Source organism: Brachyhypopomus gauderio, chromosome 3, assembly GCF_052324685.1.
Source record: "Brachyhypopomus gauderio isolate BG-103 chromosome 3, BGAUD_0.2, whole genome shotgun sequence".
Classification (NCBI taxonomy): domain Eukaryota; kingdom Metazoa; phylum Chordata; class Actinopteri; order Gymnotiformes; family Hypopomidae; genus Brachyhypopomus; species Brachyhypopomus gauderio.
Window position 1 is genome coordinate 3,219,454 of NC_135213.1, and position 17,982 is coordinate 3,237,435.

At 38.8% G+C, this 17,982-nt stretch overlaps 2 protein-coding genes across 3 annotated transcripts in view; both read left to right on the top strand.

Moving 5' to 3' along the window:
• The window catches only part of LOC143510001 (BOLA class I histocompatibility antigen, alpha chain BL3-7-like), a 133,398-nt gene that overhangs the window by 82,349 nt on the left and 33,067 nt on the right, over positions 1-17,982 (top strand). The window lies entirely within an intron of this gene.
• On the top strand, positions 3,173-5,705 carry LOC143510007 (uncharacterized). Its single transcript, XM_076998961.1, has 6 exons — positions 3,173-3,448; positions 3,624-3,977; positions 4,064-4,099; positions 4,239-4,328; positions 4,561-4,583; positions 4,938-5,705. The coding sequence occupies exons 1-6, from the start codon at positions 3,394-3,396 to the stop codon at positions 5,043-5,045; spliced, it is 666 nt and encodes a 221-aa protein (XP_076855076.1). The 5' UTR covers positions 3,173-3,393; the 3' UTR covers positions 5,046-5,705.

Genomic DNA, 17,982 nt, shown 5'->3' on the forward strand with positions numbered 1-17,982 from the left:
CAGTGTATGCCAACCTTGTGAAGACTTACAGAAAACGTTTGACCTCTGTCATTGCCAACAGAGGATATACAACAAGTATTGAGATGAACTTTTGTTATTGACCAAATACTTATTTTCCACCATTATTTGCAAATAAATTCTTTAAAAGTCAGACAAAATTATTTTCTCAATTTTTTTTTCACATTTTGTCTCTCATAGTTGAGGTCTACCTATGATGTCAATTACCGGCCTCTCTCATCTTTTTAAGTGGGAGAACTTGCACAATTGGTGACTGACTAATTACTTATTTTCCCCACTGTATGTGTGGTATTTTACTGTAATTTTACGTTAACTGTTTGCCGTTTTTTAGGTCTTTTTTTTTTACAGTGTACAGATCACAATGTCCAGCAATTATCAGCAAACATCATAGTCCAAGGGGACTCCTGCCTAACCTCGTCCGTCAGTCTGTCCATGACAATTGCGAACAGGACGGGACTCAGGGCTGATTCTTGATGTAGTCCTACCCCAACTTTAAACCCATATGTCATTCCTACCGCACATCTCACTGCTGTCACACTGTTCTCATACATATCCTGCACCACCCTCACATATTTTTCTGCTATTCCTGACTTCCTCATACAATACCACAGCTCCTGTCTCGGTACTCTATTATAAGCTTTCTCTAAGTCAACAAACACACAATGTAACTCCTTCTGTCCTTCCCTATAGTTCTCCATTAACACTTTCAAAGCAAACATTGCATCTAGGTTAAAAAAGGACAGGACAATTTTTTATTAATTTAATCCACATTCTGGTATAGTGATACAGGTCAGCAGTAATTAACAGTGTTGGGAACGTTACTTTAAAAAAAGTATTTAGTTGTAGTTACTCATTACTTGTTCAAAAAAGTAACTGAGTTAGTAACTGAATTACTCTATAATAAAAGTAACTCGTTACCAGGGAAAGTAGCTATTTGCATTACTGTAAAAAAAAAGTTATATGCCAGTGAATAAGGATTTTTTTGAAAAAGTTTTCACAGTCAGTTGAAATGAGTAGATCAGAAAGGTGTTTAACTTTTGATATTTATTGCACATCAACAGACCAGTGCAGGATAAAATCCTTTAAAATCCCAAATCTTTGTAAAAAATAAAAAAAAGCAAAAGTAAACAGTTACACTATATAAAGTGCATTTACATCTATCAAATTAAATGAAATTCTCTCAACCTGAGACAACTAGTTTGTTCACAACAGAAGTAAACTTAACAATAAAACCTCTATTCTTAATTAAATAAATCAAATACCCAGTCTGGTAGACATTCAGGAACTTCAAGTATTTTCTTAAATAATGTTTATATCGCCACCTTGAAAATGCCAATTTTTCTTCGTCTTGCTCCTGACTCGCCATGTTAGAGTGTGTGCTTGTGCATGCATGAATGTATTCATGTTTGCAATTGTCTGTGCATGCACACCTTAGCTGACCCTGTTTTTCTTGACCACAAGACTACTAACACCCCTCGCTGCAGTAAAACCACATGAATCCTGTTTTCAAAAAAGTCAAACTTTTTCCCCCATCTTTGCAGAGGGTGATCTTCGTAGTTATGATTTGACTAAACCATGGTTAGATTATTGGTGTCTGTATATAATCACCAGAATTTTGAAGGTAGCAGTCTCCTAGGGCATAGACATTAACTGAGGGTCATAACATGGTTCAGTGAGTTCCATTTTATTAATCTGCCAAACAGCAAACGAGCAGTGTTGCCAGACCTGTATGACCAGTCTTGTGTGGTTTTGTTTAGTTTGTCTAACTCTCTACTGTCATGGTAGGCCATACCAGCCCCACATGGGAGCAGCCCACTCCACTTCACTCCACCTCCCATTCACTCCCACAGTCTAACTCACCCACGTATTCTACAATCACTTGCATCTGTCCCTCATCAGCCTCACACCCTGATTTAAGCCGACAGGTCCCGCAGGTCTGTGGTGTGCATTCCCTCCATCTACAGGAGTGAACCTGCTCGTGATGTCTTCTGCCGCAACTCTTCCCTAGAGTCAAGTTTAGTGACTCTGCACTTTTTGTGCTGCCTCACGCTGTTTGCGTGTTGCGCTCCTTTGCTTTCTTGTTTGTTGTACTTTTCTGTGCTATGGATATTAAAGAAACCACTGCATCATATATCACGTCTGCTGCTTCTGTCACCCCGTCACATCTACGATGGAATAACTAAAGTATCTGGAACCTAAAGTACCTGGAAACTAGTCAAGCCTACTTTTGCTAAAATGCCATTAGCAGCAGAGCAGTTGTCACAAGTCAGCACCAGAAAAGTCATTAATATCAGGTTTAGCAGATATATAAAAGTCACTGTCATAATTTGTTTCATAATTCATAATCATGTATTTTTAATGTGTAAGCGACCAGAAAGGAACAGACACTTGTGGAAAGAGTAACAGGCTTTACTGATCAGTGAGCAAATCCAAAACTGTATCCAGAGACAGAGGTCAAAACCCAGAAACACAGGAAACGGCCAAGTACCAAAAGGGGAATTCCAAAGAATAATGAGAAAAAAGGTGGTAACCATGGTGAAAACTGGAAAACACACAGCCAACTTGAAAAGATGCTAGGAGTAAACACTAACATTTGTAGTCAGTGCCTGTTACTGTCTGTCAGGGTTTTGGATGTGTTTATAATCAATCCAAAGAAAGCTCTGTTTTTGTTGGCCCAGATTATTTTTTGCTAAGTCAAAGTAAAGGCCTTATATATGTTTGTAAACTCAATGTGCTATTTAACATCCATGTGTAACAGTATGGCACCCTCCGAATCGGCAATTTTTTAAGAAAGAAGCTCTCAGTAAGAAAACACATATCAAAAATATCAAAACTGATAATCCAGCTCCCTATGTGCAATTTTAATTGTCTTTAATTGGCTATCATGAGTTCATGTCTGTAACAGTGTTTATCTTATCTTTTTATAAGGGACCAGTGCAGGGTTGCCAACTGACACACGTATTTGAGCGTCTTCACACGCTGTCACGCCACACTTGCATTTAAATGTAGATTATTTACGTACTTACTTTGCCCCCCTCCCCCACCCAACAACTTACGTTCAACAACTTATGCCCCCCCCCCCCCCGCTCAACAACTTACTTATGTTCACTATCCCCCCGCTCAACAACTTAGGTTCGCAACATCCCCCCCCCGCTCAACAACTTACGTGTCTCCTCCCTGCTCAACAACTTACGTTCACTGTACAGTGGGAATGTTTATGTGCTGGAAAATTCACATTTACAAGGAAATCATGACACATTCACTAGGAAAAGTCACAATGAAATTATGGTAGTTTACAAATTTCCATTTATACTCTGCATAAGCCACACCTCCAACTGTATAAATCAAGAGTGACATTTCCTCAGTGTGTCTACTATGATGACAGGGACGGTGTGTATATCAGCTCTGATTCTCCTGTTCCATGGCGTTCGTAAGTTATTCTAATCTCATTTATATTATAAAGTACAGTAGAAATAATAAACTTTCATTTTTTGAAGATAACATTTTGAAATTCTAAAGCAAGTTAGTGTCTTAGTTAAAGTTGCATGTTTTTTTAAATATTGTGTTGGTGTTTATACCATTTTGTGGTATTCTCTGGATTACAGATTTGCTCCCAGTGCCTCTGGGCTCTCCAGACACTTTAATATTGGTGGTAGAACCTGGTGATGATGTCACGATTTGGTATCACTATAACCTGACACAACCAGCTTACATATACTGGTTCAAACACACAGACAGTTCTGTGCCACAACAACTTCAGTGCCAAATTTATAAAAAATATTATGCAACAAGTCCCTGTAATGTTGTTATACAAAATAATCATATCTCGATGTCTGTAAACTCCCAGAACACCTCTCTGACAATAACTGCAGTGAATCACACAAATACAGGACTGTATTACTGTGGCATTTGGCAAAGCAATATTTTCTTCAGCAACGCAACACATCTACAAGTGAGAGGTACGTTTCTTTATTATACAAAATACTCATTAACAAACATTACTATGGTGTGTTTGATTAATTTTTAATGAATCATTTTTTTCCAGATCAAGATGGAAAACCATCCAAAAACAGCACTGAAGGTTCATATAATATTTTTCATCAGTTTCTCTTTTTCCTAATAAACTGCAACATTTGGAATTTTATGTTTCTTCTGCTGTTGAAATGAGATTCATATCTCATTTAATATATTAAATCAAACACTTTAAAATAACTCTTTAGGTGTCTTCTTCACACTGACGGTGGTGTTTGGTGCTGCGATTGTGATTCTCATCATTGTTCTAATCATACCAAAGAGGAGAAAACACACAGGTACCACTAATACTATTAAAACTGATACACTTCCCTTCTTTGAATATTCAAATATAAAATGTCAGCGTGTACATTTTCTTTAATATTCTTATCATTATAGAAATATATTTTTATACAAATGTATATATCTATACATAAATATACATTCTACTAGATAAAATAGCAATTTACAATAAATACATGACTATATGAGATGCACATCTAAATACATTCTTTTTACTGTTTCTTACAGACACTGGCTCTACTGTGACAAAGGTAATTCTGGAAATGCATAAAAAAGTTATAACCCATGTCAATATTATGTAATCATGAGTTAAGTAATATTACTTTGCATTCAGTCAAATTGTTGTCAAAATAAATTCATAATATCAAGGGAATTAGTAAAGTTTACATGTACATTGAGTCTTTAGATCCTTAAGCACTTTATTATTCTAATTAATATGATAAAAACACTTTAAGTTTTAAACATTTTAAAAGAATATGGAATCATACATTATTTAAATATGCTTAAAATGTTACAATCAAAATATAATGAATATTTATATTTACATTGACAAAAGAAATATGACAATTATCATTCAGTGTAATTCTGTTTCATTGCTTGAGCAGGATTCTAACTATGCTGATCTACAATTTTCTAATAAGAAAATCAGGAAAGCAGGAAGACACAGTGAAGTAGTGGATCCTCAGGTTGTGTATTCAACAGTAAGACACTAGCAGTGTGTTGGGATAAAAGACAATTATAGTTGTACATCATTCCTTCATTGTTTGGAACAGCTATATGTGCATAGCCACAAGAGGCTGTGATCTCTGCCACATATTTTATATCTGCACTCCCTAGTTTTGACACAAAGGACTGTGTCAGTGTCATCAAACACAAAAGCATCCATTTTCAAGATCTGTAAGCACTGTGAGTAATTGTGAGTGAACAGTTAATGCATCAGAAGCTGGATTAACCCAGGAGACCTTGGAAATTTGACCAGTGCAAAATGACAGTAGGTTACTTTTATTCATGATAATTTGCTGTACATAAAGTCTTTTATACAGAGGAGTGTTCTAATTATCCCAGGACTTAAAAAAAATGTTCAGTTAGTAGTGACTAAATGTAGAAAATTATAATGGTAACTTTTTTACTTTACGTTTAAGTTTGGGGACCCCATTATCACTACTCCAGTGTTGTCTTACCTACAGATCATTTTATTTCTATTGTTCAACACTCAACATCCAGCTAAGAACAGAATATTTGTTTTTTCGCAACCATTTAACTAATTTCATATTATTGACATCACATCATATGTTGTGAAAGTGATTGTTATGTATATGAATGTGTGCCAAACAGAAGACTGAACTGTTAGAGATTACATAAGTGATTGGAATCTTTAGTTCTTATTTTTATTAAACAATTTCCTCTTTAGACTCCGTTTTTGCTTTGGAAATCTGTTTTAAGATAAGATAAGAAAATCATTTATTAGTCCTTTATTTTAATTAATTATTAATTAAAAATCAAGTAACCTAGCCACTAGGATGCACACACCAGTGTATTTTAGTGCCAGTCCCAAGCCCGGATAAATAGGGAGGGTTGCGTCAGGAAGGGCATCCGGTGTAAAAACTGCGCCAAATCAAATGATGCGGATCAAAAATAGAAATTCCATACCAGATCGGTCGAGGCCCGGGTTACAAACGACCGCCACTGGTGCTGTTGTCCAACAGGGCATTAGTGAAAATTGGACTACTGTTGGGACAAGGAGGAGGAGGAGAGAGGGGAAGAGGGTTCTGAAGCTGAAGGAGAGGAGGCAGAGCAGGAATGTGGGCTCTATGACAGGTTAGTGATTGCAAGGTGTTACCAGGGGAGAGTGCAGCTGCACAGCATAGGATGGTGATATGTAGGATGGTTTTGGAGGAGAAGAAGAGGAAGAGAGTGAGAGCGGAACCTAAGATCAGGTGGTGGAAGTTAAAGGATGAGGACTGTGGTGTAAAATTCAGGGATGAGGTGAGGCAGGTACTGGGTAATGGTGGTGGTGTTCTGGGTACCTGGGATGAGACTTCAAATGCAGTGAGGGATGTGGCTAGGAAGGTACTTGGTGTAACCTCAGGACAGAGTAACATAGACAAGGAGTCGTGGTGGTGGAACGAGGAAGTTCAGGAAAGTTTGAGAGGAAAGCAGTTGGCTAAAAAGAATTGGGATTTTCAGCAAAATGAAGAAAGTAGACAGAGGTACAAGGAGATGTGTCATAAGGCAAAGAGAGCAGTGGCAGAAGCTAAAGAGAAGGCATATAGCAAGCTGTATGAGAAGTTCGACACTAAGGAAGGGGAAAAGGATCTGTACAGATTGGCCAGACAGAGAAACTGTGATGGGCAGGATGTGCAGCAGGTTAGGATGATAAAGGATAAAGATGGAAATGTGTTGTCTGGTGAGGAGAGTGTCTTGGGAAGGTGGAAGGAGTATTTTGAGGAACTGATGAATCAAGAGAATGAAAGGGAAAGAAGGTTAGAAGAGGTAGAGGTTGTGAATCAGGAAGTGCCTCAGGTGAGCAAGGAGGAAGTAAGGGCTGCAATTCAGAGAATGAAGTGTGGTAAGGCAATTGGACCGGATGATATTCCAGTGGAGGCATGGAAATGTTTGGGAGAGACAGCAGTGGAGTTTTTGGGGATCCAGGAGCAGGGAACAACACAGACACGAGGGAACAAGGGAAACCAGAGTGACAGCTAGGAGAGGGGGCGTAGCCCTACGTGACAAATCCTGTCTATGAACCCTGATGATTTTGATCTACATCTTAAAGACATTTACAATAAACCTTAACAATACCCATCACACATAGGACTAAATGTAGTTAGTGATACTAGTAGTAGTTAGTTGTAGTTAGTGATAGAGCCATGACCCAGAGGTCTTACTGGTCTGTAGTGTGCTAGTGAGGTTTGTCTTGTTCATGTTCCTCAGGATGTGCAGTGTGATCTTCAGCGCCCCCTCTCTGACACTGCTCTGATCCTGCTCATCCTCCACCTCTCCCCCAGAGCATGTTGGGTAATCTGGACTCAGTATCTTCTTACAGTTTTTCCCAGTCGATTTGGTACATTTCTCACATCATGATTTACATTGGCCTCACAACTAGTGCATTTCTCAAAACAGTGCAAACAGCAAAACTCAATGAAATACCTGCAAAAGCACATACTCCACTCAAAAAATTTGCCCCAAAAGCAAATATTTAGGTCAGTCAATTAGTCAGTGCCATCAGAATATCTAGTCTGTGTGCCATTGCCTATGAATAAGGTAGTCAAAATACTTAGTCATGTTGTCAGTGCAACTGTAAGTCACAGTCAGTGTAGAGTGTATATTCTGATGGAAACTAGCTTAGCTTTTGATTTCAAGAACGCTGCACATTCTGTGGTATATCAAATACATGTTACACACATACAAACTTACATGGAACACAAAGTTACACATGACTGTATGTGGGAGACTGATAGAAAGAAATTGGACTGGAATCAAATTTGTACAGCAATATTGTTTGCACTGCAATTTGTTGACAAAAACAAATCTGATTGAAATTCAGAAAAGACAGACAGCTGACTGGAAAAACTGCAAAATTAGAAACTTATTCTACACATTCAAAACAACCTGAGCACATACAGCCTCCTCTTGCTGTGTGAAAATGGAAACTCTGCTACCACTATGAGCTAGTCTTGATATCATATATGGCAGGCGTACTCAACTAAATTTGTCCGCGGTCCAATTTTGGCAGATACCTGTAACCTGAGGTCCGGTGCGGCGGGGGTGGCGAACGTAAGTTGTTGAGGGGGGGGTGGCGATTGGATATTTAGAAAACCCTTGAAAACCCTTGTGCAAGTAGGTTAGCACAGCTGAAAACAGTTTTGCTGATTAGAGAAGCTATAAAACTGACCTTCCTTTAAGCTAGTTGAGAATCTGCAGCATTACAATTTTTGGTTCGATTAAACTCACAAAATGGCCAGAAAAAAACAACTTTCAATTGAAACTCGACAGTCTGTTCTTGTTCTGAGAAATGAAGGCTATTCCATGCGAGACATTGCCAAGAAACTGAAGATTTCCTACAATGGTGTGTACTACTCCCTTCAGAGGAGAGCACAGACAGGCTCTAACCAGAGTAGAAGGAGAAGTGGAAGGCCCCGCTGCACAACTGAGCAAGAAGACAAGTACATTAGAGTCTCCAGTTTGAGAAATCGACGCCTCACAGGTCCTCAACTGGCAGCTTCATTAAATAGTACCCGCAAAACGCCAGTGTCAATGTCTACAGTGAAGAGGCGACTCTGAGATGCTGGCCTTCATGGCAGAGTGGCAAAGAAAAAGCCATATCTGGCTAATAAAAGAAAAAGATTAATATAGGCAAAAGAACACAGACATTGGACAGAGGAAGATTGGAAAAAAGTGTTATGGACAGATGAATAAAAGTTTGAGGTGTTTGGATCACACAGACGAACATTTGTGAGACGCAGAACAACTGAAAAGATGCTGGAAGAGTGCCTGACACCATCTGTCAAACATGGTGGAGGTAATGTGATGGTCTGGGGTTGCTTTGGTGCTGGTAAAGTGGGAGATTTGAACAAGGTAAAATGGATTTTGAATAAAGAAGGCTATCACTCCATTTTGCAACACCATGCCATACCCTGTGAACAGCGCTTGATTGGAGCCAATTTCATCCTGCAACAGGACAATGACCCAAAGCACACCTCCAAATTATGCACAAACTATTTAGAGAAGAAGCAGGCAGCTGGTGTTTTATCGGTAATGGAGTGGCCAGCCCAGTCACCAGATCTCAACCCCATTGAGCTGTTGTGGGAGCAGCTTGACCATATGGTACGAAAAAAGTGCCCATCAACCCAATCAAACTTGTGGGAGCGGCTTCTGGAAGCATGGGGTGAAATTTCTCCAGATTACCTCAGCAAATTAACAGCAAGAATGCCAAAGGTCTGCAATGCTGTAATTGCTGCTAAGGGAGCATTCTTTGACGAAAGCAAAGTTTAAAGTAGAAAATTATTTCAAATAAAAAAAAAACATTATTTCTACCTTGTCAATGTCTGGACTATATTTCTATTCATTTTGCAACTCATTTGATAAATAAAAGTATGAGATTTCAGGGAAAACACAAAATTGTCTAGGTGACCCCAAACTTTTGAACGGTAGTGTACATGTTTTCTCTATGAAATGTTTGAACGATTGAAGACACAGTTGTTCTTCAAATATTCGGTTGCACCCAGCGACCAGCTTCAGCCATTGTGAGACCATGATTACATGTAAAACATGGTCCAAAAATGTTGCCCTTACGTATTTCACTGTTTTGTCCCCTCAGCCTTACACCACACAGTCTTACCCCTCTACACCGCACAGTCTTACCTCTCTACACCACACAGTCTTACTCCTCTTCTTGGCTGTTCACCCTGTACATGGCCTTGTCTTTCCATTATGAGACTTTGTGATACTGTAGTGTTTACGCCTATAAATGTTTGCCAATTACAGTAAAGGTTCATGAGACGCACCTCTGACCACTGGTTGATCTAAACCTTCACCAATTCCCTTTCTTACTGTAACTGAATGTTCACTTGCAAACAATTTAATCAAATTAGGATAAATTACCAAAATGTAACACAAAAACAAACTAAAATATAGCCGCAAGCGGCAATTGGCGGGTTCACACACAAATTGGCCTCTTGGCCTCAATAGGCAAAAAGAAGCCCAATAGGTCCTTTAGACCCAAAAGTGAATAGAAGCTGTTTGAGTGGAAAAAATGCATAAATAAATTAATGTGACAAAACATTCAATTCAACTGAGGCACTAAAGGCCCAAAAGGATCAAAATAATGTGTATTGGGAAATTGAGTCATATCACAGAACTAAATCACATGCTGAGATCAGCTTTGTGTGTGTTTGTGTGGTGTTTCATGTGAGCAATAGTTTTCAGTCAGTTCTGGAATATGGCCACTAGATGGAGGCCAAGTATCAATCAATCAATCAAATTTTATTTATATAGCGCTTTTTACAACAGTTGTTGTCACAAAGCAGCTTTACAAGTGCCGAGTCCTAGCCCCCAGTGAGCAAGCCAAAGGCGACAGTGGCAAGGAAAAACTCCCTAGTTTTTTTGCATGAGGAAGAAACCTTGAGAGGAACCAAGACTCAGGGGTGGAACCCATCCTCCTCTGGCCGACACCGGTCACCATGACAACAACAACAACAATTTAGACAGAAAGAAGAGAAAGAAAAGGAAAAATATGTAATAATGTCCATCATGATGTATGCATCCGGTTAGGCAGGAGGTGGCTGGCTCAGGATGGATCGCTGGTCTCCTCATCTCATTATTCCTCAAGCAGGCGGGCAGCCATGTGGAGAAATGAAACAGGGAAAATTAGCTCTGTATGAGGACATATACAGGACAGGTAAAATTATAAACATTTCCGGAGTGTGGCAGCAACTCCGGCATTTAGTTAAATTATTACAGCCTAGCTAAAAAGGCAGAACCAGAAGGTAACATAGGCTTGGGGGCATTCTGAGACAATGGCATCCGTCCACTGCACTGTCAACAAACTTGAGTGACCACGAGCAGTGACAGGACGACAGCACCAGCGCCCCAGTTTACCATAAAACCCTTCGTCTATGAACCCCTGGATCTGTACTTTTATCTAAGGGGGGATATTAATTATCAAACGCTAAACTAAATAAGTGGGTTTTCAACCTAGACTTAAAGATTGTGACTGTGTCGGAGTCCCGGACGCATTTAGGAAGATTATTCCAAAGCTGGGGGGCCTTACAAGAAAAGGCTCTTCCCCCTGCTGTTACCTTATTAATTTTTGGAACTAATAAAAGACCAGCACCCTGTGATCTTAGTGGGCGTGGGGGTTCGTAATAGGAAATAAGTTCCTGAAGGTACTCAGGAGCAAGCCCGTGCAATGCTTTATAAGTTATTAAAAGAATTTTAAAGTCAATACGGAATTTAACTGGGAGCCAATGCAGGGCTGATAGGACTGGACTGATATGCTGAAATTTTCTAGTTCTGGTCAGAACCCTGGCTGCGGCATTTTGAACTATTTGAAGTTTATTTAGATTCCTATTTGAACATCCTGACAGTAGTGCATTGCAGTAGTCTAATCTAGAGCTAACAAAGGCGTGCACCAATTTTTCCGCATCATCCTGTGATAATGCATTTCTTAATTTAGCAATGTTACGGAGATGTAGAAAAGCTATCCTAGTAGTATTATCTATGTATTTATCAAATGATAAGTCAGAGTCGAGTATGACGCCTAGGTTTTTGGCTACTGTGCCAGGTGTAATGGGGTAGCCTGCGAGATTAAGCATTAGATCTGGAATTTTCTGTTTTGAGGCCTTAGGGCCCAGAAGGAGAACTTCTGTTTTGTCCTCATTAAGTTGGAGGAAGTTTAGAGACATCCAGCATTTAATATCTTTTACACAGGCCTCAATTTTTCTTAAACAGAGTTTGTCATCAGGTTTGGCTGATATGTAAAGTTGAGTGTCATCTGCATAGCAGTGAAAATTGACACCATGTTTGGTTATAACTGTGCCCAATGGTAGCATATATAATGTAAATAATAGTGGTCCTAGAATGGAGCCTTGCGGGACCCCATATTTAACTTTTGTACGTTTGGATGGAATATTATTGAGCTCTACAAACTGATAGCGATTTGTTAAGTAAGAATGAAACCATGAAAGGGCTGTGCCAGAGACTCCAACCCAGCGTTCTAACCTTTCTAGCAAGATCCTATGATCAATTGTGTCGAAAGCTGCACTAAGATCAAGAAGCACTAACAGCGATACATAACCTTGATCTGAAGCAAGGAGGAGGTCATTTGTTACTTTAACTAATGCTGTTTCAGTACTGTGATGGGGCCTAAAACCAGATTGGAACTTTTCAAATATGTGATGCCTATGCAGATATAGGCATAATTGCTGGGCAACAGCTTTTTCTATGATCTTAGATATAAATGATGTGTTTGAAATGGGTCTATAATTAGACAGTAGGACAGTACAGTAGGATCAAGATTTGGTTTCTTAATCAGAGGTTTAATAACTGCTAATTTACATGATTTGGGCATGTGACCTATTGTAATGGATGAGTTAACTATAGTTAGAAGAGGTTCAGTTACCACTGGTAATACCTCTTTTAATAACTTTGATGGAACCGAGTCTAGTGTGCAGGTAGCACAATTTAAGGAAGAAATTATTTTCTCTAATTCTGATTGTGGGAGTGGATGAAAAGCATCAAGTTTTTCTCCCAGTATGCGATTTAAATCGATGTCAACCAAACCAGATGACATACCAGTTGTATTGCTAATAAAAGGTTTTATATTTTGTCTAATGTTCTCTATTTTATTATCAAAAAAATCTATAAATACATTACTAGTGAGGTTTACTGGAATCTGAGGTTCTGCGCCTGCTTGATTTTTTGTAAGTTTGGAAATAGTATTAAAAAAGAAATCTAGGATTGTTTTTATTTTTCTCTATCAGTGAGGCTAGGTATGCTGAGCGTGCTTTAGCGAGTGCCCGTTTGTAGTCAATGATGCTATCCTTCCAGGCACAGTAGAATACTTCCAACTTAGTAGATCGCCATTTACGCTCTAATTTACGTGCTATTTGTTTTAAGACTAGAGTTTTTTAGATCTAGTCTTTTTATATTTGAGTGGAGCTACTATATCTAGAGCTGATCTGCAGGTATTCTCTATGCAGTTGGTTAGACTGTCTAACTCTTCTGGATAGGATGGCGAGTGGGCTAGAGCAGTTAAATCAGGGAGGGCTTCAATAAACTGTGTTGCTGTTAATGAATTTATCGAGCGCTTTATACACTGCCGAGGAGACGGGCGGGTATTTATGTTAAGATGAATCTCAAATTTGACTAAATAGTGATCAGAGATAGCTACGGTTTGCGGGAGTATATTTATATTATCTACGTCAATACCCAACGTTAAGATTAAATCTAGGGTATGATTTTGATAGTGTGTGGGTCCTACAACGTTTTGTGTAATGCCAACAGAGTTCAATATAGAAGTAAAAGCCCTTGTCAGTGGATCCTCCGCATTATCAAAATGTATGTTAAAGTCTCCTACCATTATTATTTTGTCACTACTAACTGCTAAATTTGCTGTAAAATCTGTGAAATCTTTTAAGAAATCTGAGTAAGGCCCTGGTGGTCTATATACATTTGTTAGGGAAAATGAACTTTTATTTTCAGATGGACTAATTACATTAATAGACAGCATCTCAAATGAATTAAAGATATCCAAGTATTTCTGATGAATTTCTAAACAATCACGATATATTATACATATTCCTCCTCCTCTGCCTGACAATCTAGGCACCAAGTCAGTACTACCATACTGATATCTCATTAATTTCAGCAATGAAATAGGACGTTTTGGTGAATTAAAAGGTTCATTTCTGGTCAGGCAGTGCACTTTTTGTTATGAGATGTAATTGCATTCATTGATCTGAATCATACAAGCCCCATTACTTGTCTGTATTCTGCATAACAGCATTGTTTATTCATTTTATTTTTGTGTTAGATGAGGTCCTTCAAGCTCAACCCATCCACCATGTTGCATAATATAGACGAGGAGACGTTATTTTGTAATGGGACAGCTGGCTGGTGGAGTAATCTGGATTGTTAGGGTGAAACTAACTGACCACCCCATCACAACATCACATATCACCCCATCACATATTACCCAATCACATATTACCCAATCACACATCACCCCATCATTATGTACTACAAATGAAATGTAGGCATGATTTTAAACCTATTGTTATAGGTTCATAACTTCTACGATGGACCAAATTTAATGGGCAGACTACAGATTCAGGAAATGTTTTGAACAGCGTTGCTATGAAGACTTTGCATAGAGATATTAATTGATGTTGACCTCTGTGGATAAAAATCAATCAAGCACCACAACCTGTGACACCCCATCACATGGTAATTTAGAGGGATGTATGGAAGTGTCTGCCAGTCACATTATAGTCCAGACGGATGTGTGGAAGTGACTCCCTGAGTTACAAGGAAATCACTAATGTAAATGAAATTTTCTAAACAGCTTTTTCAGTGTTACATATATGAATTATTTTAACCATTATTCATGTTTCAGTATTGTTCATTAAGATCTCCTTAATGAAAATAAAATGTCCTGTTGCTGAGATGTTTTAATTGATGATATATGCTGTTAATCACATATTTAATGGACAGTGTCTCTTTAGTTTAATTATACACTACCGTTCAAAAGTTTGGGGTGACCTAGATCATTTTGTGTTTTCCCTGAAATCTCATACTTTTATTTATCAAATAAGTTGCAAAATGATCAGAAATATAGTCCAGACATTGACAAGGTAGAAATAATGTTTTTTTTTATTGAAATAATTTTCTACTTTAAACTTTGCTTTCGTCAAAGAATGCTCTCTTAGCAGCAATTACAGCATTGCAGACCTTTGGCATTCTAGCTGGTAATTTGCTGAGGTAATCTGGAGAAATTTCACCCCATGCTTCCTGAAGTCGCTCCCACAAGTTTGATTGGGTTGATGGGCACGTTTTTCGTACCATACGGTCAAGCTGCTCCCACAGCAGCTCAATGGGGATGAGATCTGGTGAGTGCGCTGGCCACTCCATTACCGATAAAACACCAGCTGTCTGCTTCTTCTCTAAATAGTTTGTGCATAATTTGGAGGTGTGCTTTGGGTCATTGTCCTGTTGCAGGATGAAATTGGCTCCAATCAAGCGCTGTCCACAGGGTATGGCATGGTGTTGCAAAATGGAGTGATAGCCTTCCTTATTCAAAATCCCTTTTACCTTGTACAAATCTCCCACTTTACCAGCACCCAAGCAACCCCAGACCATCACATTACCTCCACCATGTTTGACAGATGGTGTCAGGCACTCATCCAGCATCTTTTCAGTTGTTCTGCGTCTCCCAAACAGGCACGTGCAGAGGGGGGGGCGGAGGGTGCTGGAGCACCTGCCCCTTTGGCCCTTTCTGCCCAAAGTGCCCTTTTGTCAATTTTTGTATGTGTGAAAGTCTGTCTGTGTGGCATAATAATAATAATAATAATAATAATAATAATAATAATAATAATAATAATAATAATAATAATCACCATTCACATGTGAATCACGTTGATTCACATTGACCCTTACGTGCCCTCCTGACTTTACGTGACGTCAGCACGTGACCTAGGCGCTACTAAGCTGCTAACTCTAGATACGGAGAGAGAACAGCTAACGGTCCGGTAGGTAGGTTTTGCCGTGGTATTTGTTTGTGCACGCCACATTGTTTTCTTGCAAGATAACTGACAAAGTTAGTGAAGTTAGCAGCATTCTGTGTGTGTGAGACTCTACACACACTCTCACGAGTTACAGTGTGCCTGTCACTGTGTGTGTATATGAATGTTGCCAGGTTCGCGGTTTTACCGCCAAATTGGGCTTGTTTGAAAAGTCAGTCGCGGGTGAAAATTCAGGAATGGCGGGGTGCGTTTTATTACCGGACTACTTTAAAAATTACCACGACCGCCAAAAAACAAAAAAAGTGTCTGTTGTCTGCTGAGAGAGAGAGAGAGAGAGAGAGAGAGAGACACACACACACACACACAGTTGCAGTGTTTTTCCTACATGTATATTTCTAAAGGCAATGAGGCATATGCTATTTGACTAAAACTCTGCCATGTACATGCCTATTTACATAATTTTGGACTATATTAGTATAAATACAACAATAATAATAATTAATTTGAAGAATTTAAATTGTGATTGTGACCTCTCATTAAACAAATCAGAATGTGTTTTAACACTTGTATACAGACAAATTAAATATGCATGAATATAAAATATGTGACATTTATAACCTTGCTGTCTTGCACAAAGTGGATAAAGCACAAATACATTTACTGGCAATTGAAAAGGATATTCCAATCAACTACAGTGAAGTCATTGACATATTTCGGAGCATGGGCAACAGGAAGTTGCTGTTATAACTGAAACAAAAAAATACTACTTTGTTACATGCACAGAGAGACAGACAGACACGCACGCACACACACACACACACACACCCTTCCTCTATTCTCTTTCTCCCATTAAAAATGTTAAGTTTATACATGAGTTTATGAGTATCAATTAATAAAAACAGGATGGAACATTACATGTTGAAGTCATGTTTGTGTCAAAACAAATGGTTGCATTTGTTTTTTAGAAACCAAAACTACAGCTGTGAAATTAAAATAAAGAGGTGTAAGAATTGTTCCATTTTTGTCCAAGGAGTCCAGGAAGAGAAGCCACAGTTAAACAGTCCAGTGTCTAATGGGGATCTGAATTCAACTTAATACATTATCTTTCTATGTACTAAATTAATGCAGAGCTTGAATTATAGCTTAGTGGATATATGCTGTACCTCCACCCCTCTTTTATTTTTGTCCTCCCATTAATGTTCCCCTTTCTTTTTACGAATGTGCAACTTGATCTGTTTAGTTCAGTCAGCCTGCTGTATCCTTTCTCAGCACAGAATCTCCTACAAACAATCAGCCGTATGGCAGGTCACAGTGCGCCATGTTTAATCTTAGTTATCTTTGCATCTTATCATGATCACATAACACTTATTTTAATCAGCCACTATCTCTCCCATGCTCTTTTTAGTCACTTCAATATCAGAACAATACAGCGTCTCCACCAACCCCCTCAACAGTAGCTGTTCAATGTACTCAATCAGGTAAATATAGACTATAGATATAGACTACTTTTGCCCTCTATCAAAGATATGAGATGTGGACAATAATATGGTATGTTGTGATTCCATGTTATATTATTTATGAATAAGGGTTGCTACAAATCAAACTGTTATATTTCAAGGTATGTTTCTGTATGGTGTTTCAAATTTGTGCTCCATGTGCCCCCTTTTCACTTTGAGCACCTGCCCCTCCAAAGGTCTCTGCACGGCCCTGCTCCCAAATGTTCGTCTGTGTGATCCAAACACCTCAAACTTTGATTCGTCTGTCCATAACACTTTTTTTCCCAATCTTCCTCTGTCCAATGTCTGTGTTCTTTTACCCATATTAATCTTTTTCTTTTATTAGCCAGATATGGCTTTTTCTTTGCCACTCTGCCCTGAAGGCCAGCATCCCGGAGTCGCCTCTTCACTGTAGACATTGACACTGGCGTTTTGCAGGTACTATTTAATGAAGCTGCCACTTGAGGACCTGTGAGGCGTCGATTTCTCAAACTGATGCCAGCTATAGGTATATAAAATGTTTACAGGGCCATGGTTTTCAGTATTTTTAATTGCCACCTCTTTTCACAACACTCAGGAAGGTGTCTGAGAACTGAGGAGACCAGCTGAGGTCACACAGTTCTATAATTTGTTTGAAAATGCTCCAGGCAGTTTGGTTAACAGCAGGACTTTTTTCTTCAGAGACATGCAGTTGTAATCAACACATGATGTGGTTTGTCAATTATTTTATGAATAGTGTGTAGATGGCACCATGTTGATTTCACAGATGTGCAAGGATATGAAGATCACCCATGATTTGTGCACTAATGCACCCCCATCCTATCATTGATGCTGCCTTATGAACTATGTGCTGATAATCAGCTGTTTGGGAATATTCTCTTTAGTTTCCCTTAATGTTAAAGGTCTTTTGG